This window comes from Phascolarctos cinereus, unplaced genomic scaffold, assembly GCF_003287225.1.
Source record: "Phascolarctos cinereus isolate Bilbo 61053 unplaced genomic scaffold, phaCin_HiC Scaffold_4;HRSCAF=312, whole genome shotgun sequence".
NCBI lineage: Eukaryota > Metazoa > Chordata > Mammalia > Diprotodontia > Phascolarctidae > Phascolarctos > Phascolarctos cinereus.
Window position 1 is genome coordinate 128,039,322 of NW_027555847.1, and position 25,679 is coordinate 128,065,000.

General features: G+C 46.6%; 3 protein-coding genes and 1 pseudogene across 9 annotated transcripts in view; 2 read left to right on the forward strand and 2 right to left on the reverse strand.

Moving 5' to 3' along the window:
• The first annotated feature begins 922 nt into the window (after positions 1 to 922).
• On the forward strand, positions 923 to 4,346 carry PGP (phosphoglycolate phosphatase). Its single transcript, XM_021006693.2, has 2 exons — positions 923 to 1,631; positions 1,919 to 4,346. Exons 1-2 carry the CDS (start codon positions 989 to 991, stop codon positions 2,242 to 2,244), a joined length of 969 nt encoding a protein of 322 aa, XP_020862352.1. The 5' UTR covers positions 923 to 988; the 3' UTR covers positions 2,245 to 4,346.
• Positions 4,347 to 5,619: 1,273 nt separating this feature from the next.
• BRICD5 (BRICHOS domain containing 5) lies at positions 5,620 to 8,347 on the forward strand. The gene is made up of 6 exons (XM_078151702.1): positions 5,620 to 5,670; positions 5,994 to 6,229; positions 6,404 to 6,644; positions 6,848 to 7,027; positions 7,569 to 7,719; positions 7,988 to 8,347. The coding sequence occupies exons 1-6, from the start codon at positions 5,620 to 5,622 to the stop codon at positions 8,080 to 8,082; spliced, it is 954 nt and encodes a 317-aa protein (XP_078007828.1). The 3' UTR covers positions 8,083 to 8,347.
• Positions 7,937 to 25,679, reverse strand: part of MLST8 (MTOR associated protein MLST8) — a 29,990-nt gene continuing 12,247 nt past the window's right edge. For 3 of the 7 annotated variants that reach the window (XM_021006692.2, XM_021006688.2, XM_021006691.2), the window contains 8 exons: positions 16,540 to 16,814; positions 15,247 to 15,298; positions 14,349 to 14,511; positions 13,803 to 13,878; positions 12,987 to 13,139; positions 12,240 to 12,364; positions 9,844 to 10,007; positions 7,937 to 9,403 (listed from right to left, as the gene is read on the reverse strand). In XM_021006692.2, the coding sequence (XP_020862351.1) occupies positions 9,285 to 9,403; positions 9,844 to 10,007; positions 12,240 to 12,364; positions 12,987 to 13,139; positions 13,803 to 13,878; positions 14,349 to 14,511; positions 15,247 to 15,298; positions 16,540 to 16,668 (981 nt within the window). In that variant the 5' untranslated portion in view covers positions 16,669 to 16,814 and the 3' untranslated portion in view covers positions 7,937 to 9,284. The other 4 variants (XM_021006689.2, XM_021006690.2, XM_078152557.1 and 1 more) reach the window with 4 other exon arrangements.
• On the reverse strand, positions 16,821 to 18,882 carry LOC110221853 (non-selective voltage-gated ion channel VDAC2 pseudogene; annotated as a pseudogene).

A 25,679-nucleotide genomic window follows, 5' to 3' on the forward strand; every position in this document is an offset into this window, starting at 1 on the left:
GCACTGCGCTAATTGGCCAACACAGTTGAATTACTGGGGACCTCAGGGTGATGTGAGGTGCTTCCATTTAGGCTGAATGGTGAATTCTATGAGAAAACACACAAGTCGCCTGAAACCCGGAATATCAGGGAGGTTAGAGGCAGAGGGAAGGTTTCTGACTCCCAATAGCTGGAGGAATGTGCAGGCAGAGTACTGCTCTTACTAAACAAATAAAGTGGATGGGCAGCCAGTATTTACAGTAATGCTTTTCAGTTTTGTTTACTCTTGAAGGGGTTTGGGGGCAAGTATTCATAGAATTTTGGGGGAGGAAATGGCAAACCACTCCATTCTCTTTGCCAAGAAAACCCCAAACGGGGTCATGAAGAGTCCAACACGACCGAAACAATTTAACATTCTGAGACGGCAAAAATTAAATTACTTGCACCAAATAACACAGGTGGCAATTGGGGGGGGTAGAATTCGAATCCAGCTCCTTTGACTCCGAAACCTGGGGTAATCGTACCGCCCGGAGCCACGAAACAGCTCTAATAGCGCATTACTTCACTTGGGCCGACCGAAATCATGCAATCCTTCAATCCCACCATTAGGAGGCAGCGTTACCCGGGTACTCCGAACTAACCGCGTGACAGGTTTACTAGGGATTAAAACTAAGGGCAAGCGAAAGGTGAGATCCAGTCAGGCACCGATTGGAAACTTCTCAACCAATCATCAACGGACTCCGAGTTCGTCAGCCAATCGGCTCCAGCATCCCGTAGGCTATCACGCGCCGGCAGTGACGGTTGGTGCTTCGTTCCAGCCCGCACGGGGGGGGGGCGGTGCGCGCGAGACAAGGAAAGATGGCTCAGGATTGGCTGACGAACGGCGGGGCGGGGCGCGCGGTAGCCTCGCGCCCAATGAGGCCGTTGGGGGCGGGGCAGATCTCTAAGTAATGTAGGCCGGGGCCGGAGCCGGGGCTGGCGGGCTAGGCGGCCGAACGGGCCGGGTGGTGATGGCGGAGGCCGAGGCGGGCGGCGACGATGGCCGCTGCGTCCGGCTCAGCGCCGACAGAGCGCAGGCACTGCTGGCCGACGTGGACACGCTGCTCTTCGACTGCGACGGCGTGCTGTGGCGAGGGGAGACGGCGGTGCCCGGCGCGCCCGAGGCTCTGATCGCGCTGCGGGCCCGGGGCAAGCGGCTGGGCTTCGTTACCAACAACAGCAGCAAGACCCGCGAGGCCTATGCCGAGAAGCTGCGGCGCCTGGGCTTCGGCGGCCCCGTGGGGCCCGGCGCCGGCCCCGAGGTCTTCGGCACGGCCTACTGCGCCGCCCTGTACCTCCGGCAGCGCCTGGAGGGCGGCGGGGGCCCGGCCAAGGCCTATGTGCTGGGCAGCCCAGCCCTGGCCGCCGAGCTGGAGGCCATGGGCATCTCGAGCGTGGGCGTGGGGCCCGAGCCCCTGCGGGGCGCCGGCCCCGGAGAGTGGCTGGCCGAACCTCTGGAGCCCGGCGTGGGCGCCGTGGTGGTGGGCTTCGACCCCCACTTCAGCTACGCCAAGCTGACCAAGGCCGTGCGCTACCTCCAGCAGCCGGGCTGCCTCCTCGTGGGCACCAACATGGACAACCGGCTCCCGCTGGAGGGCGGGAGCTACATTGCCGGTCAGTGGCGCAGCAGGGGGCCCGGGGCCCGGCTGGGGACTGCAGCCCCCCGGGGGGCCGGGGGAGGACGTGCCTTCTGCTCAGAATTCTGGGGAAGGGCCTGCAAAGGGACAGCCTGCTTGTGCTCCTCCTGCGGCTTGAGAGTGCCCAGCTGACCTCACGTCACCTCTGGGCGGGAAGGGAGGAATCCCAACCACTCTAGGACACTTCTTCCCCCCCCCCGCGGCCGGGGCTATGGGCTAGCCATCCGCTCTCCGGCCAGTGACCATCATCTCCTTGTTCCACAGGTACTGGCTGTCTAGTCCGAGCCGTGGAGATGGCTGCGCAGCGGCAGGCGGAGATCATAGGTAAGCCCAGCCGATTCATCTTCGATTGTGTGGCCCAGGAGTTCGGCCTCAATCCAGACCGCACTGTCATGGTGGGAGATCGTCTAGATACAGACATCCTCCTGGGGGTTACCTGTGGCCTCAAGACCATCTTGACTCTTACTGGTGTCTCCAGCCTGGAGGATGTGAAAGGCAACCAGCGAAGTGACTGTTCTTCCAGGAACAAAATGGTTCCTGATTTCTATGTTGACAGCATAGCTGACCTTATACCAGCGCTTGCAGATTAAAGAGTTATAATGTCTTTAATCTCCAAAATAAAGAATAAAAAATCAGTTACCTTAATTAATGGGTGGGCTGGAGCATGTACTCATCTAGATGAGTATAAAGAATGTATTGGAATTTAAGAAATCTTAGTTGGTAAACCTTGCAATTGAGCTGGGGAGGGGAGGAGCAGAGGGGATGATTTTGTTTACAGATTTCCTCTATTTTAAGATGCACTTTGAAAAGAAGGAGGGGGAACATTGTAGTGGCTCCTAACTGTGTTTTGTTGGGAGGGAGAGCCCACCACAATGCCTGCCTTCCCAGGATTCAGCTAACTTCAGAGTTGTAACTGAAGCAGCAAGGTTAGGGAAGGGAGAGTGTTTCAGGCTTTGTTCATATTTCTTTCAGAAAAATCTGAAATTCAAAGTTTATTCAGGGATAAACCTTTTTTTCAGGCAGGGAGGTGAGGCTGTTTTGTGACTTCTGAGTACTGGTATAGACCAAACCAGGCCCAGCCTCAACATCTTTTTGTCCTAGGTGGAGCCACATCTTAGAGGCTTTCACCTTAGGGTTACCAAGACTTGGGGAAGGAAAAGGGAACACTCCCATTTGGAGACCCTCCATTGAAGTGAGGGTCTCTCCCTGTCTCTTTTCCTCTTGCCCATTCCCTTTCAAGACAACTGCACCCTGGTCGATGTCACAGATGGGCATTTGTTACATTTCAAATTCAGGGCCCTTGGGCCTTGCTTTGCCTCCATCCACATGTATCTGTAAAATCTCAGGAGAGCTCAGAAGGCCTGAGGAAGTCTCAATCCATCTCTTATATTTATTTAAAATATTAAGTGAAGTATATTATATAGAACAGTTTATTAAGTGTGTACTACAGAGAATGCAAATGGTGTCCACCTTACCCAGGCTCCTTGTTTAGTACCGCTGTTTAGTGAACTGAAAGTGGGTGTTGGTACCAAAAACTATTTTTTTACTTTTGAACAACTTTGTAAAGTGGCGGAATTAAATCTTAAATGTACTAATTGCTATTCTCACATCCTAGGAAAAATATTTAAAAGTTCAAATACTTGCTTAGGACATGTGCTGGCAGTACTTCTGTGGGTGGTGAGAGAAAGAGCTTCAGGGTCTCCTTCAGACAAGCCAGACTTCTGACTCCCACTGACAAAGGTGCCTCATCTTAAGAAACAACCTGCATGACTGCAGCCATGTCTGGTAGTGGGAACAAGCCAATGAGGGTGGGGTCTTTTTAAAAAGCAGAAGGCCAAAGCAGTGCAAGGCTATATATAGCTTTGCAGCCTTTTCCTATGACACACACACACACATACACACACACGCCCCTTTCTTTTGGGGGTTTAGATGCCAGCAGTGTAAAGTTGCTACTTACCCTGGACTATGGTATGGGGAGACACTTAAGTACACTCTTTTTGGTGCTGGGCTTTCAGTAGGAGGCCCAGGGCCTATAGAAGCTGGAAGCTGTGCCTATAGGTGCACACCACCATTTGGAGCTTCCTGTGGAGGCTCAAGGGAGGCTTCTGATCCTTCCCTGGAACATTTGGGTATCTCCTTAGTGTGGAAATGTGGTTCTATACTAGGAAAAGCAGAATTCCGATAGACTAAGCAGTGTTAACGGGGTTGCACAGCATGATGGCAGGACTTCACAAAAAAATTCACACTTGAAATATGCCCACAGACGTTTGTTCCCATAGCAATAAACACACAGCACTTACTGTTTCTTCAGCTTCTTCCATAGTCTCAGCTACAGGCAGTAAGTAGGTACTGTTCCTTGGCACTGTCAGCTGTGTATGCCATGAGTCAACCCCAGCCTCCCTCTTCATATGTGATTTATAGAAAATAAATCTTTTTGTGGTTTAAAAGCTTGGCTCCTCCAGATCAGGTTCTTAACAGGTCTATTAGAGTGTTACAACCCAATTCTAGAGTAGAGGGAGTAGGTATAATATCACATATCCCGTTTGGGGTAGTTACCTAGGTCAGAAGTCTTAGGCCCTTGGTTGTCCTACTTGCCATGGAACTGTACTGGTAAAGTGTTTGTGAACCTTCCACGCCCGCTGGGGCTCATCCCACTGTATTTACCTGAATTCGTATTAAATTTGCAAACCTACTCAGACTCTTAGGGTGGTTTTTTTTTTCTGAAGCTGTTGTGAACTTTAATCCAGTTTAAGTGTGAAGACAAGTATATAGCATATGCCGACAAAATCTGGAATAGATGGTGCTGTGGACAGAGCAACCTTAAAAGAGCCAGTAACTCCTGAAGGAAGGAAGCCATGGCTAGATTCAAAGACTGTTAAGAGTTGACAGGGTCCACATCTCTCATTTTACAAAATAAGGAAACTAAGGCCCAACAAGTTTTTAAGTGTCACAGCTAATGATAGATCAGTGAACCTACACTTCCTACTCCATTTTTCACTATGTCACATGGCCCTGTGCCATTCTCTTGGTCTCTTGCTGCCATGTTCACTGAGTTGAAGGCCCTTTCCTGGTATTGGTGAGCTTTGTGGAAGACCATTGTGTAAATTTCAAGCAATCTCAGACCCCAGCCTCTCCTTACAGGCCTTCAATGTGAACTCAGGAGATGACATTTGTCTTCAATTCTTGAACATATCTATGAGTTACCTGTGGCAAATATCTGGATCCAGATCAAACCTGGGTGTCCCCACTTTCCCAATGAAAAGGCACAACTAAACTATTCTTGAGGTCCAGCATTAGCTGGAGGTCATTAGGAAAATGCCCCAGATATGTTGATTTACACTATGTTCTATACCACAATTTTTATCTTTGCCACAGCTGCCCAACAAAATGACTGTTAGCTCATATTTCTGCTGAATTTAGGAAGCACTTGTTATTCTCACTTCATAGACTCTATAGCTACATGGCTAATAAATGGAATTGAGTTGGACTCATCAGCATAGTAAGTAGTACAGGCCAATGTTCTTATAAAACTGGACACAGATCTATTAGCACAGCCCAAGTAGGGGCTCCTAAGAGTAGGCTTGTATGTGCATGCACATGCTTATACAAAATAGAAGTCTGGAGAAAGCCTGACATTCAGGCTCGTAGCTAGGCCCTGTGACCTCCCTTGATAAACTGGGTGGCTGTTCTTGAAGGGACTGTGACAGAAACTCTCTCCACCTGTGAGTGTATTTGGAGCATGGAGAAGGGGGGGGATCCTGGCTGGTCTCGCCCTGAGATGTCAGTGTCAGGTGACGCAGGTAGGGAGTGGGGGGAAAAGATCTGAGGGTCCTCCAGGAAGATTCTGTTTGTTTGGCTTTGATGGACACATCCTTGGGTTTCTGTGGCTGGCTCTAAGGAGCCAGGTTGGGCAGGGCCAAGTACAATCCAGACATTGTGAGTGGGAGCAGAGCCTAGGCTGCAGCATGGAGGGACAGAGCAGCGGACCTGGGGCTCAGGGGCAAGGGCTCTCCAAGGTGAGTGTCTCCTACCCCTTGACCTATTAAACTCCCTAGGGGTAACACGAGTAATATGATGCCCCTTATCTGGGGAGCAGCTCCCTTGTTAAGCACAGGGCAATTTGCACTGTGTACATTATAGATTTGTGGAAGCATATGTTTGCATATTCTTGGATACATCTCTTACTGTTACAGTCTAGTAATCGTTTAAGAGTTTTCCTTTCCTGGCTCTATTTATATCTGAGACCTGATTTAGAATTCCCCTGCAAAATGCAGGGGGGTGGGAGGGTGGGGAGGAGGAAAGAGTTAGCTTTGATATTGTCCTTCGTGGCCTTCCCCAGGTGAGCTCCAAGCTGCTTCTAGGGTCACCCTGGCCAGTCCTAGGTCTGGCGTTGCTGCTACTGTTGCTGGCTTTGGCCGGAGCTGTAGTCGGTGGGCTCCTTGGCTTGGCACACAGCCCTGCTGAGGTAAGTCCCTGCCCCCAGCCGCCCTGTACCTTAGGTGTAAGAGGAATGAGGCAGGAGCCTTCTGAGATACATTGTCCTGGGAAAGTTGGTGGCTCGGGCTCAGGCACGAGGTGGTCTGAATTCTACTGAATTCGGCAGTTCAACCCACACCTAAGGCTGCGTGTTCAGAGACGGGAACTAGAACTACTGGGTTGTGAATCTCTTACCTGCTTCTAGTTTGCCTGAAACTAGCTTTCCCTATTCATGCTTGGATGAGATGGACGTGGACAGTAGATATGAGGGAGGGACTGTGTCTCCAGAACATCACTGGAACTTGGGGACTCCTCTTTTGCCCATCCCCTCCCTTCTGAACTCACCCACTGTCCACAGCCTATGCTGCAGGCTGTTCGATGGACATTCTTGAGTCCTCCTACCTCCTGGCCCAACCAGACAGCCACAGTGGACCCGGCCCAGGACACAGTGACCTATGTGGTGACCCCACCTCAGAACAACCATAGTTGGGCCGTGCTATATGACAGCCACAACGTGAGTCAACCTCCCCTACCTACATTAGGTATGACTTGAATAGGTAAGGGGAACACACTTCAAGCCAGCCATTCACCCACTTTCCAGGTCTATAAATGGGATGCTGTCTCTCTAGTTCCAGGACTTGGGGTGGGGAGATGTTGTGAGCCCCCCAGAGGCTTAAGGGATTGTCTTTCCTCAAACACCTCTACTACTGCCCCCAGGGTTATGTGTGTTATCGCCCTGGGGAACAAAGGGCCTGCTTTCTGCGGAGAATGGAGACCTGGGACCGAGAGACCCTGAAGGTGGTCCTCAACACCTCTCAGGTGAGGGACCTTGCTCGCCATGCAACGTTCTGCCAGGATGCAAACGCCAAAGTTCAGCTGGCTGCCCCCCATACCCCTGTGATTCAGTTACAGTAGTGTAAGGAAGGGCTGGGAGGATGGAGACAAAAGGCCCCTGTTTCCTGCCCCCCAGTGACTGATGACTTTCCCTCTGCCATGCTGGGAGGGCAGAGAGAGTAGGGCTCTGGTTTCAGGGGAACAGAGGACTCTTATCTTCCCTCGGCTGTACCCGATGATAGATACCCTGGGTTTTCTTACAGGGACAATGGGTAGGGTAGGGCTAGGGTGGACTGGGAGACTTCCTGCCCCCTTCCTCTCCCAATAATGAGGGGGCAGTGACAGTACAGAGCATCCAGATGGGGTTGGGAGGTGGGGGTGTCCTTGGCTTTGAGAAATCCCTGACCCTAGCTCCCCTTGCTCTATCAACAACACAAGATTAACCTGTATGGGAGTCTTCCCTCCAGCTTGAGATGGGGTTAGAGAAGCCATGGAAAAATGTGGGCACTGCTAGGAGGAATCCCCCAGCTCTGGCCCACTCAGATCTTCCCACCTTCGGTGCTATTTAGATCCTTCTGCTCACAATGCTTAATTTCTCCTTCAGGCTGACTGGCCACTGGGTCCCAACAAAGATACCAGATATACTCAAGAGTTTTTGGGGGTGCTAGGGGGGAATGAAGTGGACCCTGCTCTGGTAGGAGGACCAGTTCAGAACCTTTGTGACCAACTCCCCATCTACTGGGTGCAAAGGGCAGGTGAGTAAATTCCTAAAGATATCCAGGAGATGGAACACTCAGGAGAGACAGATGAAAGGAAACAGATGTACCAAAACAACGTCCCCAGCCCTCTGGTCCTTCTCTTCTTCCTCATTAGCACGGGCCCAGGAAGGGAAATGGAGGAAGGGCAATGAAGTACGAACAGTACGATGGGGGTGGAAATAGAAATGCCTGGGGTCAGAGATGGAATCTTAGATTTTCATGTCTCAATTTGGGGGATATTTAATTTTGGACATTTTCTTTACAGGTTCACGGAAACAGAGATTAATTTATCTCTGCATTGACATTTGTTTTCCAAGCAACATTTGTGTGTCTGTCTGCTTTTATTATCTTCCAGATTAGGAATAACCTTAGGGCTAGGCACCTTGGATGATTCTCTTTTCCCTGCCTGCCCTGGCCTGTCCCTGGTCACTGCAGGAATCAGGCACTGAAGCAGGGATATAATCCCCCCAGGTCCATGGGTGGGGCAGCTGGTCCTTAGTGCCAAGCCAGTGGGCTGTAGGCCAGGTTTGAAAGTCTCTCTACTGGAAACCAGGGTTTTTCTATTAATACAGGAGGTGCTGGGGAGAGCTTGGTTTTAATCCTGAATAAAATGATCACAAATGTCCTGATCCTGTGCTGACTTGATGGCTTGGACATATCCTATCCCAGCCTTGGGGATTTTGCAGTCTCTTCCCGGGATCAGGAGCCAGCCCCACACCCTTCTATCCTTAAGAAGCAGTAGCTGGCAAGGTGCCTCCATCCCAGTCTTAGGGGCAATCAGAGTTTCTAAGCCTGCCACCTCTAAGCAGCCATGTTCTGGACCTGCTGTCCCAGGTCTCCAAGGCCTGGTCCACCCTTTCTATTTTTCAACAGCTCAGCTGGACTGGGCACCATCTGGGTTTACTCCTTCCACACCAAACTCTCTGTACGGCAGGTAAAGAGTTAAGTTAGGTTTAAGGATGAGGCTGAGGGGTGGAGCCTGAAGAGAACTGCTGCTTCTTCTTTTTCTTTTTTTAGGCAATTGGGGTTAAGTGACTTGCCCAGGGTCACACAGCTAGTAAGTGTCAAGGGTCTGGTCTGAGGCTGTATTTGAACTCAGGTACTCCTGACTTCAGGGCCGGTGCTCTATCTACTGTACCACCTAGCTGCCCCGAACTGCTTCACTCTTGAAGCTGATGAGGCTGTATGCACAGGTACCAGATGCAACTGGCTCTTTAATGTCCAACTCTTCTCCGTCTAAGAGATATCTATTTGTATATATGTACATACACATATAAAAGGAATGTCCTGGCCATGCTGGAAGCCCCTGGTAGGGTCATAAACTGCCCTATAACCAGCCAGTGGGAGGCTCAGTCCCAAGGTTCCTTTTCTCTTCCCCCAGTTCCATTCCTGTGAACTGTTCTCCAGTGCCCTCAGACCAAGAAGGGGTAGAGACCATATTCTGCTCTGAGCTGAAGCTGAGACTTTCCATGGTCAGAAAAGCCCAATTTCTTTGACTAGCAGTGCAGTCTTGAGCAGGTCCTGTTCCCTGAAAGCCCAAGGGCAGACAGGAGGCTTTCAGGCTAGCCCAGGACACTGTCATTGAATGCCAGGCAGACTACAGCCTTCTGGTGTCCACCATACTCTCTCTTGATCTCTCCTGTATCCACACACCACAGCCGTGCTAAATTGTCAGAGGAGGCTAGAGATAAGAGGAAAAAAGGTCCCATTACTGGAGGGGTGGGGGGAAGCCTCAGGCCAAGAGAAGGTTCTTCCCAAAGGGAACTAGAATACTGCTCTGTCACTTCCCTCCTCTCCTTGCCCACAATGGATGTGTCTTGTCCTCAGGGCCATGGTCCCTCTAACATGATCTGCCAGTAAAAGTACACAGCCCTGACTCCAAACCCCACACTTCCCTATCGGAGGCTGGCATGACAGTACAGACCCCAGGCTAGGCTTTATTTACTAAGGCCAATATGAGGATTTTGAAGCCCTAGCTTTCTGGGAGACCACAGCCTTATCTCAAAGTGTCCCCATGGCAGAGACCCAGCTCAGAAGGCTGGGATTTCTGCTGTCTGGTTTCTAAGTCTAGAAGGTATAGGACCAAGGCCCCAACGAGTGCCCTGTGATGCAGAAGCTCACCTGTTACAATGTATTGAGAGTCTCCAGAAAAGGCGCAGTCCCACATCCAGCCTCTCGAAGTCTCCCCAGGATTGTTGCTCTTGATGCTCAGCTCGGTCATCAGAGAGAAATTGGAGGTCCTCCAGATTTTGCACGTTTGGTCTGCTGAGCAGGTGGCCAAGAGCCTGTGGGAAAGTTAGAGCTCCTAAGTGCTCTACCAGCGGACCCATCCCAAACCACCAGGCCTTCCCTATGGCTGACTGGACATCCTGGCTCACATCTCACAGGACTCGCCCCAAGTTAGCTGTCTTCACTAGACTGAGCATACCAGGCTGACAGCCGAAATGGGGTTCGCTAAACCCTGCATAAGGACCCCCCCCCATGCCACAGACTGGCTCAGAAAATGACCCATTAACATTCTCTATGTTCTACTGTACACTTTGTTAACTATTTCCCAATTACATTTTAATGGTTTGGCACTTGGGACTATGGGAGCCTCAGGCTGCTTGTCTGACATCTAGGTCTTAAATAACAAAGAGGGTAGGAAGTAATGGGGAAGGAGAAAATCCGAGAAGGAAGGGTCCAATGGCTGTGACGGGATCTTAAGGCATCCCTGAGACCCAGGGGCTCAGCCCGGAAGCACCACACTTCTGTGCACTGCCTAAATACATGTTCCTCTTAAGAAATGCTTAGTATTTCTATATAGTGTTTTATGGTTTCAAAGTGCTTTTCTCACAACCTTGTGAGGTAGGGAGTGCAGGTACTAAAAGCCACATTTTACAGATTATGTAACTGGCTTAGAGAATTTAAATGGCCTGCCCAAGGCTCACAGGAGGCCAAGTCAGGCCACGGGCCTGAGAGTCTGCCTGTACCTATGCTCCTTCTTCGGTTCCCTACAGGTGGTTTACTGGGAGAGGAAAGGGTGAACATCACTGGAATTTCTGAGCGCTCTCTGCCTAAGGCTCACATTTCCTGTAGAAAATCTCTGATAGATGATCATCTAGCTTCTGCTTCAGTACTTAACAGTGATAAATAACTCACTATATCTCAATACAGCCACAGGCATTTCTTCCTTATAATGAGCTCCAATGTACTTTCCTCAAACTTCCATGCGTTAGTCCTTATACTTGCCTCTGGAACCACTCAAAATAAGTATAACTGCCCTTCCTCACAACAGCCCTTCAGATAACTGGAGGTAGCAATTATATGTCCTAGTCTTTAGGGTACACATTCCTAGGTACTAAGGCATGATTCTGCCTTCATCCTAGTTACCTTCCTCCATACAGTTTATCCATGTCCCTTTTAAGATATGGCATCCCATCCTGAAAGCGACATCCCAGACAGGGTCTTGTCATGGCAGAGTTCAGCAGGACTATGACCTCCCTCAGTCAGGATCACAGCAATTTTCCTTTGGCCACCAAATCATACTACTGACCACGCTGAGCTTATCGTCACTGTGAACTAGCTACTCATGTCTTCCCATCCTATATTTGTGCAGTTGATTTTCTGAACCTAATTAAGCACAAGGCCACTTTTATCCTCTTTACTTTCCAACTATCTTTGATTCTGCCCATCGTGACCTTCTGACATCCTGATTCTGTTAACCAACCTGTTAGTTACCTCTCCCTGCACTATACTACATGCAGATTTGAGGAGCATGCAATCTATACCTTCACCCAAGACTGAACCAAACATAAAACTGACCAAAGACAGAACCCTGGGGCACACCCTGACAGATGTCCCAGTAGGTTGACACCATTCATAGGCTTACAGGATTTTGAGCTGGAAAGAGATTAGCTCAAATTTATGAAATTCCAGATAGTCTGGAATGATGCGCTAGGCTGGAATATTTTTAGTAAACACTATTTACAATTCTTAGGTGTGCCATAAAAATATGAGTTGAGTTGTGACTTGTTTGTGAAGTATATCAGATTTAAGCTGACTCTGGAGTCTCACTTGCCCAAGGTCACATGGCTAATCGGTACCTACACCAGGATCTTCACCCAGTTCTCCTGACTGCAGTTTCAATGTTCTTTCATCTGTACCATATGGTTCTGCCACAGGATGTCTTCACTGGCTGCCCCAAGTGGAAGCTGTCTCCCCCTGTTATCAGGTAGCAGAGCACTTTCCTTGTGGTCCTTGGCATAGCCTGCTTTGCACTGTCCTTATTAACATGCATGTCTTACTTGAGCTCCAGTGACCATGGAAGGTGCTTAGTAAGATAAAATAGTCCCTGGGCCTAGTCACTCAGTGGACCACGATGCCACCTTACTGCAGTATCCTGTGAGTTACACTTCTTCATCCTGTCTCCCAGGATACTGTAAAAGAACGCCAGATGCCTTGCTGGAAAACAGAGGTGTGGTGTTTATTGGGCCTTAGCCCGATTCCCTCCACTAGTGGTCCTGCTCTGCACTCACGTGGAATCTGGGCTGAACCGACACTGCAGGGCATATCTCGTATGAGCTGGAATTTTGGTTTTGGGAATCAGCTGAGTCACTTCTTCCCCAATGCCTCCGGTCAAGTTCCAAACATAACAGTTTCCCTACAAAGTCAAAGAGACAGAGGTAGAAGGGAAATTCTGAGGTGACTTTCCCCAGAGGGCTTGAAGGTTCTCTGAGGCCTGCCTCAAGTCAGTCATCCCATGATGGGGCTGAATGTCAACACATGAACAGGAGGAAAGACAAAGGCCAGTACTGACTCAGCCCAAAGCTTGTGGTACTGAAGAGGGAGCTCGGAGCACCTGAAGCTGAGGTAGTTACCTCCCAAAAGTGTGTCCACAAGGAAAGCATGAGCCTCTGGGAGCCAGGCCAGGTGTGGCCATGTGAGGAGGCCTGGGATGGGAGAGCTGGTTTGGACTAGGAAAGATGGGGAGCCAATCTGACCTGGGCAGGGTTTGGCCAGGCTAAGAGCATGCAAATTCATTGGCAGAGTCCTTCAGTGATAAGTCTCTCTAAGGAGACCACAGACCAAGGGGGTGGACTCTAGAGTGGTTGGCAGGGCTCTGCAGATTTCTTCAGCCTCCTTTTCTTGCTGAAGGAGCTTGGGGTCTTCCCTCCTGCACAGCTGACCATAGGACTGGGCTCACAGAGAAGTTTGGGAGCTATGCAAACAGTGGCAGGGCAGAGGACAGTCCCTAAGTGGGAAAAAAACCAAATGGTTCTTACTGTACTGTTGACAGCTGCCATGTAACTGGCATCAGGGTCAATGTGAACTGAATTCACGGAGACCTCGGGCTCAGGAATCAGCTGCTCGTTGTGGTCAGTTTTCAGGTCCCAGATGTGGATAGCGCCGCTCTGGTCACCCACAATCAGTTCAGCCTGCATGGATGGCAGGATCAGTCTCTGATGCCCCCCAAATGACCTGAGGGCAGACCTCTGACCTCCCATGCCCAAACCCGCAGTGGAAGGGCCCATCTGACATCTAAAGGACAGAATCAATGGACTGGACTTCATCGCCCTGCACAGGGACTGGTTTGAGTTTCAGTCTGATTTTTGGTGCTGCTTTAACTGTTTGGTGCAAAGCTTTCTGACCATAGCATGTTGCTGTGGCTCATTCCAGGGGCTTGGTACTCTTGGATCGCACCCTGTGTCTCCCCTTTTACTTTCCTTCATTCACTGATGTCCCCAAAAGGAAAATGTGAATCAAGAGTTGAACAGCAGCAGGCCTGCTCAGCACATGACTCACACTCCACTGTTCCAGTCACTGCTATTCAGCCACACTCTTGATAGCCGGACACCAAGAAGCAGGTATGGAAGAAGGAACACCCACTCACCTGCCTCCTCACAAAAGCTCCCCATCACCTCATTCTGCCTAGAGAAGACTCAGACTCACATACACCCACAAAACCCATTTCCAAGGAGAAACACTCCAGAGACCAGCCCATTTCAGGCAAGTGCACCAGGCCCAGACAGCGCTCACTTGTGGCGACTACCATGGACAGAGGAGGTTCCTGGCAGGGGCAGGGGCGGGAAGCAGGTTACCTGGTTGGGGTGCAGACACACACAGTTAATGGGCGCATTCACTTGGAAAATTCGCTGGCACTGGAGATTCCGTGACCTGGCATCAAGTACAAACTCACATTGGTGCTTGAGGCAGTGCCAATGCACCAGCTTACCTTGCAGCTGACAGTCACTCTGACCGCTTACCCTGAGCTGCCAGAAAACCCAGACCCCCAGGAGCAATTAGCAGCCCCAAAAGGCCTGTCATTGGAGAACTGGGTTCTGGGAGTGTGGCAGCCCCCTGCTGAGCTGCAGCTCCAGGTCTGACACTCTATGGAGGAACAGGTGTTTCTCACTTCAGCTCAGAGGATCTAAGCAGGTAGGCAGGCCCTCAAAAATACTGTTTGAGACGCAGGAATAATCTGCCTAACATGCTCCTCTGATTCCTGGGACAAGGGCCTCATCCCCGGTTTTTCCAGAGTGGGCCGAACCATTTTCATTTCTTTATTCCTCAAACTACACTGGGCCTTCTTTAGTCCCCCATTACCCAGACATAGACAGGTGTTCCCCTGGTCCCTGGGTTGGTACCTAAGGTCCCAGATCCTGGCCATGCTGTCCTCTCCTCCTGTGTACATCCAGCGGCCATCCTCATGGAAGCCCACAGAGGTAATGTTCTTGCTCACTCCATCGTAGTTGATGACAGGGTTGGGGTTATTGGAATTGAGATCATACATTCGTATGTGCTGGTAACCTGAGGGAAACAGGTGCAGCCTTACCAGTTACCCTCTTACCCTGGCCTCCCAAGACTAGTGGCAAGAGCCCAGGGTGAGACTGACTTCCCTCAAGGAGCCATGGGTAGACATAAGAGAAAGCCAGGCTGATGGCAATGAAGCCTTGAAGACAAATGACTGACAGCATGATCTACTTGGGGGGGGGGTGGCCAGGGGCCGGGGCAGAAGGCACCCACCAACATATCTCTCCTTACACCCTGGCCCAGAACGGAGAGGAAAGAACAAGAGATATCCCTCCAAGAGCTTCAAGGCTTTATGCTAGGGCACTGATTCCCTCACTCTGTCCCAGAGCATCCACACCTCTCCATCTTACCATATTAAGAGGAATCAGCAAGACAAGTGGTTTTGCTGTGCCTACTGCCTGACCAGCTGGGTGGCAAGGCTAGGACTCAGGAGGTGGCAGAGCTTCCTGTATGAGGTTCTTGGCATTGATATTTCGCCTCTTGCCCATCTCAGTAGTGGGAACAGTGGCCAATCTTTGAAACGTCCAGCTCACTAAACCTTGGGAGAGGCTGCTTCATGTTACAACCCATAGCCCACCTCTATCATGCCAATATTATCACTATAATAGGGTTTGCAGGGCCTGCCACTTTCAGGCCCTGGCTGAGAGGGCACTGGTCTGGCTTGGTGCCAAAGATTTGTAATTGGTGCTAATCCAGGATGCTCCCTCATCCCATCTGGTCCTGCATGGGTACCTGCAGCGGCAATCATGCTTCTGTCTGGGGTAATCTCCAGGGCATTCACTTGCTAGGTGGTTAGGTTAAGGTGACTGAGGACAGAGCTTGGGGCAGAACAAAAGGTGCTATTATAACATTTCGATAGTACCCAGACTGCTCATTAAGCTACCAGAAAGCCAGACTGTGACAAGACAAATAGCTGGAAGCCCTTGCCTCGGGCAGAAGCCTCGGGCCTGGGACAGGTGGGGAGGCAGAGCATGAAGAGGAACAAACACATACAAAACACATCCACAAGATAGGGCTCTCATGGCCCTAAGCAGCAAGGCCAAACTGCTTAGCCCGGCATTCGAGGCCTTCTTAACCTAACTTTGCCTTCCCCCTCCCTCCTCCTGCTCCCTTCTTGCCCCTACATCTTTACCCATGCTGTTCTCATCTTCCTCCCTCATCAGACTCTTCAAATCTTTCAAGGCCCAATTCCAATCCCATTTCCTACAGGAAGCCTTCCTTGTCCAACTACTATAGTCCTCACCCATCTCTCAAGAGGCAATACAGAGGAATAGAAAGAGTGCCGGACAGAGTCAGTGCTTATATCTGGCACACAGTAGGTGCTCAATAAATGTTTACTGATTGAGACTAACTTGATGCTAGTATTGCCTCTGCCATTAACTTGATCTATCTCCTTGGACAAGTTATTTCTCCTCACTGGGCCTCAGTTTCCTTCTCTGTAAAACGAGAGGGTTGAACAACATGATTCCCTAAGATCCCCATACAAAAGTAAGTAAGACTTAAAGCAGGTATGTACAGCACACGGCCCGCCAAAGCGGCCCACGGGTGGTATGTTGTGCAGGCCCGTTTTACGTCCTCTACATTTTTCATGGGCTGCCTGAAATCCTTTGCAGGCCATATATTGTATAGGCCTGACTTAAAGGGTCATAAATTTAGAGCTACAAGGCATCTCATATGTCATGGAGTCCAACTGCCTCATTTTATAAATAAGGAAATTGTGGCCCAGAGAGCTTACGTGGATTGCCTATAGTCACTCAGCTCACAAATGTCTAAGGCAAGCTTCAATCTCATGTCTTCTTAACTCTGAGTCAACACACAGCTGCCTCAATCACAACACAGTGTCTCATAGTGAGCACTCCCTGGGGCAGGAATGGTGTTTGACCCTCCTCTCACTCCTACAGCACCCCCTGTCCCACACTAGCTGATCCGGCTCCAGAGCTCAAGCTCTAGAGTAGCAATGGCCCTTATTCCATAGGCCAGGCCTGAGTCCCCAAACCTGGAAGGGCACTACACTCCAAAGGATACTGAGTCTTGGTGCTGCACTGTGCGGGTACATATCCCACTGTGTGCCTGCCAGAAGCGTACAGTGTGGTCGTAGCCGGCCGTGGCAAGGATGACAGGGTCACTGCCCACAGTGCCCTGGGAGGTGTTCATGATTAGACACTTTAAAAGAGAGGCTTGCAGAAGGCGACCACCCGCAGGAGAGGGCACTGGAGTGGAAGTGAGACGGCTCACTCTGCGGATTACTAAATGCTCCTGAAGGTGTGTTACTTAACTGACTGGAGCCTTGGCTTCCTCATCTGTAAAATGGAGATAAGAATGGTCACATTAGCTACCTCACAGGGAAGTTGAGGACAGTACTTTGTAAACTCTGAAACAATGCTACCTATTATTCTTCATATCCATATCTACTGATCCTCTCCCACTATAAGCTACCTCTCATGTTCATAACCTTGGTTATTATCTTTAACTCATCCTTCTCTTTCATCCTTCTTATCTAATCAGTTAAAAAATTCCATCAATTTCACTTCTGCGATACCTCTGTGTCCCTCTCCTGTCATCACTAGGAGAGGCCTTCGTTAGTATTCACCTGGAACACCACAATAGGCCTTCCTCACATCCACTCTCTCCCCTCTCCAATCCATGTGAAATCATTTTTTTCACACAAAAATGTTGCCACTTGTCATGTCAAAAATATCCAGGGGTTCCCTACTGTCTACCAAAGTTTCAAATTTTTATTTTTTAAAATCTGAACTTAACAAATACAAAAGAAAATGAACATTTCCATCTGTGTGTGCGTGCATGTGTGTGTGTGTGTGTACACACACACACACACTATATGTATAGTAGAACACATGTATATAGTATATATATACTACGGTATATAGTAGAAGATGAAACTGAATCTCTATTATGTGGTTTGCTTTTCTTTTAAAGTATATGATAAATCTGACGTAACTTTCAAAGCTGCACTGCTTGTTTGTAATTCCTTCTGTCTTTCCTTGTTTTCTTCTGTACATTTTTTTCAGTATCCATAAAGGTCTATTATATTTAAATGATGTATAGGTGACTGCACTACTGCAGCACTGATAACCAGAGAATTAACTTAATCAGAAACCAGCAAGTTAAGTGTCTAAATATTCAAAGTACAGCTCTTATTTGGATCATTTCTTATTTAAATCATCTACCTTGGAAAAAAAGCCTACTGGTAACAATGCAAATACATTTCATGGTCAAATTTTCTGCTATCCCCTACCCATGGGTTTTTTTCAGTCGTCCTAAGGCTCTGACTCTAAGGTGAGCTCCAGCCCGTGGCCTTTAGCACTAAATAGTCTTTCTTTTTAACCAGAGCAAACGACATGAGCTTCACACAAGGCTTCAGGGTGTATCTGAATGTAGACAACTTTAGTGAAACTAGAACTGGTGACCTGTACAGAAATAGAAGCAATGGCATCCATCTGATATTAGCTGCAATGCCAAAGGGAGTACAAGAGGGACATGTTGTCCAAGCTAGGTTTATGGAAGTATTAAGATCATCACATGCTTTCTGATGAATTTTGCTGTTGTTCAGTTATTTCACCAGTGTCCACGTTTTTGTGACCCCATTTGGGGTTTTCTTGGAGTATTTTGCTATTTCCTTCTCCAACTCATTTTACAGATGAGGAAACCGAAGCAAACAGACTTGCCCAGGGTCACACAGCTAGTAAATGTCTGAGGCTGGATTTACACTCAGGAGTTCAGGTCCGGCATTCTATCCACTGCGCCACCTAGCTGCCTACTCCGGATGAAAAGAACCTCCATATTCTGTTCCATCACTGACATCAGTGTGCAGCTGGAAGGATCTAGCCCTGTAATTCCCTGCAAAGTTATTCCTAGTCAACTTTGACTTGGCACTTTTAAAGGTCATCTGGTGACCAGCAAGCCTGTTTAAATAATAAAAAACAGCTGACTTGGGATTTGCTGGTCTAGCCAAACCAAAGTTAGTGTTGTAGGCAAGGTTTATATATTGCTGTTTGCAAGCAAACTTTAACTGCTTTTATTTCTTTCCTGAGTTTGGTGAGAAGGCAGTGTTAAGATGTCAACCTCAAACTTGGTGAATCTGATCTGCCATGGAGATTTCAGTTCTAATCATTTATCAATGTTCCATTTTTCTGATTTCACATCATTTATATTTACTTTACAAAATCCCCTTAAGTTTACAGTGCTTGTATTAGATGAACCAGATAATAAGAATTCCATTCCATTGAAAGACTTTGTTTTCACATCCAGTTTCACCAATCCCACACTAAATCCTTTGCTGAAAATATTTCTGGCAGTCTTGACAAGTTCAGCATATAATGGAACAATACTCACTGCCAAGGACAACATGGAAAAGCCCCAGGAGGGGGTGATCTGGTGGTCGTGTAAGGGTCACGTGACACAGTAGGGCCTCTTTCTTCTGTGCTTTAAAAAAAAAAGTTTCAATAACCCTCTTTTTTAGCAACACTATTGCTAACCTCCCTCTTCCAGGCAGCTTCCCCTCCTCAATTTAGGGGGAAAAAAAGAAAACAAATCTCCAGTTAACAAATATACATAGTTAAACAAAACAAGGTCCTGCATTGGCCACATTCAAAAATGTATGTCTCATTCTGCATTTTGAGAACATCGGCTCGCTATCAGGAAGTGAATAACATGTTTCATCATTGGTAACCTGGAACTGTTTTCACTGATAAGCATTAATTCTTTTAAAGTTATTTTCTTCATAATATTACTATCACATAACTTGCTCTCTTGGTTCTGCTCATTTTACTCTGTATCAGTTCATATAGATCTTCCCAGGTTTCTCTGCCATCATGTCTTTTGTCATTTCTTATAACATGATATTCTATTACATTCACATATCATAATTTGTACAGCGATTCCCCAATTGATGGGCATCCCCTTAGTTTCCTGTTCTTTGCCACCAAAAAAAGAGCTGCCTATAAATATTTTTGTACATATGGGCCTCTTTTTTTGATTTCTTTGGGATATAGGCCAACAATGTCAATGGTTTAGTGACAGTTTAGCATAGTTTAGTGACTTCTGGGGCACAGTTCCAAAGTGCCTTCCAGAACAGCTAGACCAATTCACAGCTCTACCAACAGTGCATTAATGTGCCTGTTTTCTCATAGCTCTTCCAAGAACTCGCATTTTCTCTTCCACCTTTGCCAATTTTTTACACACTGTTGCTGACTTAGATTTCTTTCTCTGAAAACTGCCCCACTCATATCTGACAATTTATCTACGAGGGGAAGACTCTTGGTCTTATAAATCTGAATGCGTTCTTTGTATATCTTGAGTATGAGATCTTCCTCCTAAATACAGTTCAAAACTCTTTAGCCTAGCATTCAAGGCTCTCTATAATATAGGCCATCTGACCTCCTCAGACCTCTATTACTCCCCTCCAAACAATCTACAATCTAGTCAAAATGAACTTTGCACACGTCCTGAATGCCTGACTTTGTTCACATTGTTCCCTACGCTGGATTGTCCTTCCCTTCCTTCTTATCTATCCTTTAAACAATATAGCCCATATCCCCCAATCAGTAATAGCCTTCCTTCCCAGAACTCATAATGCATTTTCTTTCATAATTCTCCAATGCACTGTATTATAGCTATCTTTGTATCTTACTACACTGTGGCTTATTTAAATTTTGTTACATCTCACGCTTAGTCAAAGTTTATTACATGAAGGGAGCTTTCAAAGCCACCTCTTGGCGTCTACTGCTGCTGCTGTAAGGGGTGAGAGGCTCCTCATCTGATAGCTTCACGTTTCCTCCCCATCATTCTATGTGACCCAGGAAGACACATAGATGGCACATGTTTCCACTCCAGAAAGTAACAATCCTTGGAACTCCTAGCTCCTGGCCAGCAACTGTGTCTTATTTATCTTCATCCCTCAGCATCTAACACAGCGCTTTGTACATACTTGACTACTTCCAAGAGTCATGATTTCATTTGTGTGTGTGCTCTTCCACTGAGGCAAACAATAACCATTCTATGCATTAGCAGACAGCCTTAGTGAGTTGTTGTGGTCAAAAATATTCATCAGATTCAATCCAATAAATACTTATTAAATGCCTTTTATGTGTAAGTTCTTCTGCTAGGTACCAGGAATACAAAGACAAAAACCAAACTAGTCCCTATCCTCAGTAAGCTTCCATTCTACTGGAGTGGGGCATGTGTGTGTGTGTGTGTGTGTGTGTGTGTGTGTGTTGTAGTTACCATACATGCACAGATAAGTATGAGGGAGAGAGCACCTACACCCGGGAGAATAAGAGAAGATTTTGCAGAAAAAGTAGTACCTAAGGTGAACCCTGAAGGAAGATAAGGATTCTGAAAGGCAGGGATGAGGAAAGATTCCATTCAACCAGTACAAAGACATGGAGAAATGAAGAAAGCACTAGCAGTTCACTTCGGCTGGGATGGAGAGTGCATGAAGGGGAGGAGCCAGAGTCAGATTATAGAGAGCCTTCACGACCAGTTTGTAGGTTCTTCTCAAGGAAATAGAGGGCCCCTGAAGATTTCTGGGCAGCAAAGTGTCATGGTCAGGCTTGTGCCTTAGGAAGATAACTTTGGCAGTTGTGTGGAAGATGGAGTGGAAAGGGCAGAGGCTAGAATTAGGAAGACCAGTTAGGAGGCTATTACAATGGCTCTGGCAGGATCAACCAACTGTGTGCAGAGAAGCTGATGGATACAAGAAAAGGCCTGGAGGTAGAATTAAAAGGATCACAGGATCACAGCTTCAGAAGGAGAGGGACTTCAAAAGCCATCTCTACAGATGAGGAAACCGAGATCCCTGGTGGTTAAGTGACTTGCCCAAGGTTGCAGACACAGTAAGTAAGCTTGACAGAGGAGATCTGAACACACATTCTTTGATTCTAGAGCCAGGATGCTTTCTGGTGAAAGACAGTGACTCTCAGGATTTGGCAACAGGTTAGATATGTATGCAGTGTGAGGAAGAGGAACAAGACTGTAAACTTTGGTACCAGGAGGAGGAGAACCCTCACAAGAAAAAGGGAAGTTCAATCTACCGAAGCATACTCAAGACTTATGTAAACACAATTACAAAACATTCTTAAAAAACAACTTCAATAGTCGGGAGGGATATTCAATGCTGATGGTTGGGCCACATCGATATGGTAACATTGATATACTACCCAAATGAACTTACATAATTAGGTTTACACCAAACTACCAAGGGGATACTTTATAGAGCTAGGCAAAATCATAAAATTAATTTGGGGGAGTAAGAGGCCTAGAATCTCAAGGAAAATAATGAAAAAATTAGGAAAGAAGGGAGAATAGCAATTGTGGAACTCAAATGAGGTCATAATCATCAAAAACATTTGGAAGTGGCTGTGAGACAGAAAAGTTAATTGGTGGGATGGGCTAGCTAAGGAAGAATAAGAAACAACCAAAGTCAGTAACTCAGTGTTCAATAAACCCAAGAATGCAAATTACTTTAGGTTGCTTGGTGATCTAGTAGCCAGAGCACTCCTGGAGTCAGGAAGCTCTGAATTTGAATCCTGACCTGGACATTTACCAGCTGCATAATTGTGGAGGTAATCTAGTAGTTATCTCATCTGTAAAATGGGGATAATAACAGCACCTTCCTCAAAGGGTTGTTACAAGGATCAAATGAAATAATGTATGTGAACTACGGTGCAAATTTTACATCATTGTATAAATGTTAGCTATGATTATTATTACTACTTGGAGAAACAACTCCCCAGTTGACAAAAACTGCTAAAGAACAAAACAAAACAAAACTGGAAGGCAGTCTGGCAGAAATTAGGTTTACATCACAAACCACAATAATGTCCAAATGGATATGTAACTTGAATGTTAAAGGTTATGTCGTAAATTTTTTTTTAAAGAAACAGATCAGATACCTTCCATAGCACGGCTAAGGGAAGAATTCTTAACCAAACAAGGGTCAGAGATGATCACAAATGATAAATTTTTATTATACGAAAGTAAAATGCTTTTGTACAAACAAAACCAATGCATCTAGGATGAGAAGGGAAGCTACTGATTGGGTAAAAATTTTAAAAAATAAACAACTTTGCATCAAATGTTTCTCATTAGGGTTAGATACATAAACTAACACAAATGTGTCAAGGTCACGAACTATTTCCTAATAGGTAAGTGGCTAAAGCACGTAAACAGTTCTCAAAAGAATTGCAAACTATTAACACTCACTTGAAAGATCACTCCATATTACTACTACTAAGAGAAATGCAAGTTGAAACAACTCTGAGGTTTCATCTCATTGGCAAACTGGCAAAGATGACAAAAGACAGGTACAGTCAATCCTGGAGGTTCTGTGGGAAGCCAGGAATATTAATACATTGTTGAAAGAGCTATAAATTGGTCTAATCATCCTGGAAAGGAATTCGGAATTATTCTAAGAACATGAATAAAATGTGCACATCCCTTGAGCCAGAGAGCCTACTGCTAGATATACATCCCAAGAAGGTTGGAGACAGAGAGGAAGAAACCATACACACCAAAATATTTAGAGCATCACATTTTGTGATTGAAAAGAGCTAGAAACAAAGTAGATAGCCACTGATTGGAGAATGGCTAAACAAATGTTTACATGAATGTAATGGAATATTATTGTATCCAAGGAAGTAGAGAAGACTTATACGAACTGATGTAAAGTAAACAAAGCAGATCCAGGAAAACAACATAGACAATAACTACAATAAGACAAATGAAAAAAAAAACCCAGCAAAACTACTGAAATAGAATGCTGTGCAATTATAACAATCAAGCTTGGCCCCAAAGAAGAGATATGATAACTTTTTCCCTTCTTTGGAAAGGCAGCAGGTTATGGGTATAGAACACTACAAACAATGCCAGATTGTTTCAACGTGCTTGTGAATTTTGCTGACGTTTCTCCCCTCCCCCTTTTATTCTGTTATATGGTATACCTCTCTAAGACAGGAAGAGGGGAGTGATACATGGGGAAATACTGGTGGTGTACCAATTAATATTTATTTAGAAGAAAATGAATCCAATGCAATTAAATGCTGGGTGATCATAATAACCAAGTTTGGCCAAGTGAAGAAGAAATGAGAAAAAGGACTTCTTTTCCTTTTTTGTATAGGTAGGGCAACATGGGTATGGAATTTGATTCCACTAATTCAGTGTTAATGAACTGATTTTTTCTTCCTTTTTTATTTTTTTGTTACAAAGGACTGCTTCTTGGGAAGGATACTGGGGAAGGATGTATTCAGAAATAAAGGTCATATAGAAACAAAAGGTAGCAATGGAAAAATTTTTTTTAAAAGAAATAAAGAAGTTTAGAAGACTGCAATTAAGAGAAGGAAGACAATTCTCCTCTGGGCATGTTGAATTTGAGATGCCAACAGGACATTCAGATGCAAGTGGACAGCAGGCAGCTGGAATAGAGTTCAAAAGAGATATCAGAGCTAAATCTCTAGACTGTGAAGTCATCTGTGCAGAGTTGATGACTGAATATACTGAGCAGAAGGCTTAAGTAGAGAGAAAGAAGAAGACCAAGAATGAATGATACCCACACTTAGGAGGTGGAAGGGTACTAGAAGAAACTGAACAAATGCTTGTTAAATTGAGTGATCTAGACAAGGAAACTGATTAGTTTGGTGGGCCTGGGGAGAACCGGGACAGAACTTTGTTATAGAAATCCAGGGAAGGGCAAGTATTCCTACTAGGCTTGTTCCTCTCTTCTCAAGGAATTTTGTACCTGACAGAACGAGATCAACTGCTGTGTTATGGAAACCAAGAGAGGAGAAGGGACTGGGTGGGGCTAATGATGTCAACAAATGCAGAGAAGGGACAGCTAGGTGGTGCAGTGGATAGAGCACCGGCCTTGGAGTCTGGAGGACCTGAGTTCAAATCTGGCCTCAGACATTTGACACTAGATGAGTGACCCTGGGCAAGTCACTTAACCCTATTGCCTAGCCAAAAAGAAACAAAAAAAAAAAAGGAAAGAAAAAATGTAGAGAAGGTCAAATAGGATGAACACTGAGAGAAAGCTGTCAGATTTGACAGTTAAGAGATCACTCACTGATAACCTTGGAAATAATAGTTTCAGTATAAGTTTGGTTGTGAAGCCAGATGGCAAATGGATGAAAAAGGAGTCCAGTTAAGGAAATGAGTATAGATGTCTTTTTCTAGGAGTTTACATTTAAAAGGAGAAGACACAGAATGAAAGCTTGAGGGAGTGGCAGCATCTAGTGAAGCTTTTAAGAATGGGAAAACAGGCATGTTTGTGAGAAGCAAGAGAGGAGCCAATATTTAGGAGACTGATGATGAGAGAGAAGAGGTGTAGAAGGATAAGTTCCTGGAAGAAACAAGGAGACTGATGATGAGGGAGAAGAGGTATAGGAGAACAGGCAAGTTCCCAGAAGAGACAAGAAGAGATGAGCATAAATAGAAAAGCTGGACTTTACAAAGTTAAGGGCCCCATCTTCCTAAGAGACTAGAGCAAAGAAGGAAAGAATGAGATGAAACAAGGTAGAGGAGTTTGGTGATATAACCCAGGGAAGAAGCTCATGTGGTTTCCTATTGCCTCTAGCATCAAATACAAATTCCTCTGTTTGGTACGTAGAAACCTTCACAAGAGGGCTCTAGCTCCCCTTTCCAGATTGATTACATATGACTCCTTATCATGCTAGCTGCCCCTCCTCACACAAGACAGCCCACCTCTCCCATCTGGCCTTTGCCTGGGCTATCCCCTCCTCATCTCCACCTCTTTGAATGCCCTGCTTCCTTGTAAGCTTGGTCAAGCATCTCCTATGACATGTAGCTTTTCCCAGAGCCCTCATCTCCTCCTAGGAAATTACTCTGGATTTATTTTGTATATATTTTAAATCTCCATATATGTGTACTCCCCATATATGTGTTAGCTTTGATGAAATGTGAACTCTTTGAGTCAAAGGCAAGGATGATTATTTCATTTTGTCTTTGTACTCCTCTCCCCTAATCTGGTGCCTGGGATAAATTATATGCCTAATAAAAGCTGATTAAGTGATAAGGGACACTATGGTGCACATTTTTTTCTATAAAACAGGAACTGGGATCCTCTCCTGAAAAGGACAGGCGAAAGGACAGCTTAAAGAGGAAAGAGAAAGTTTGGGACAGCCTCAATTTCA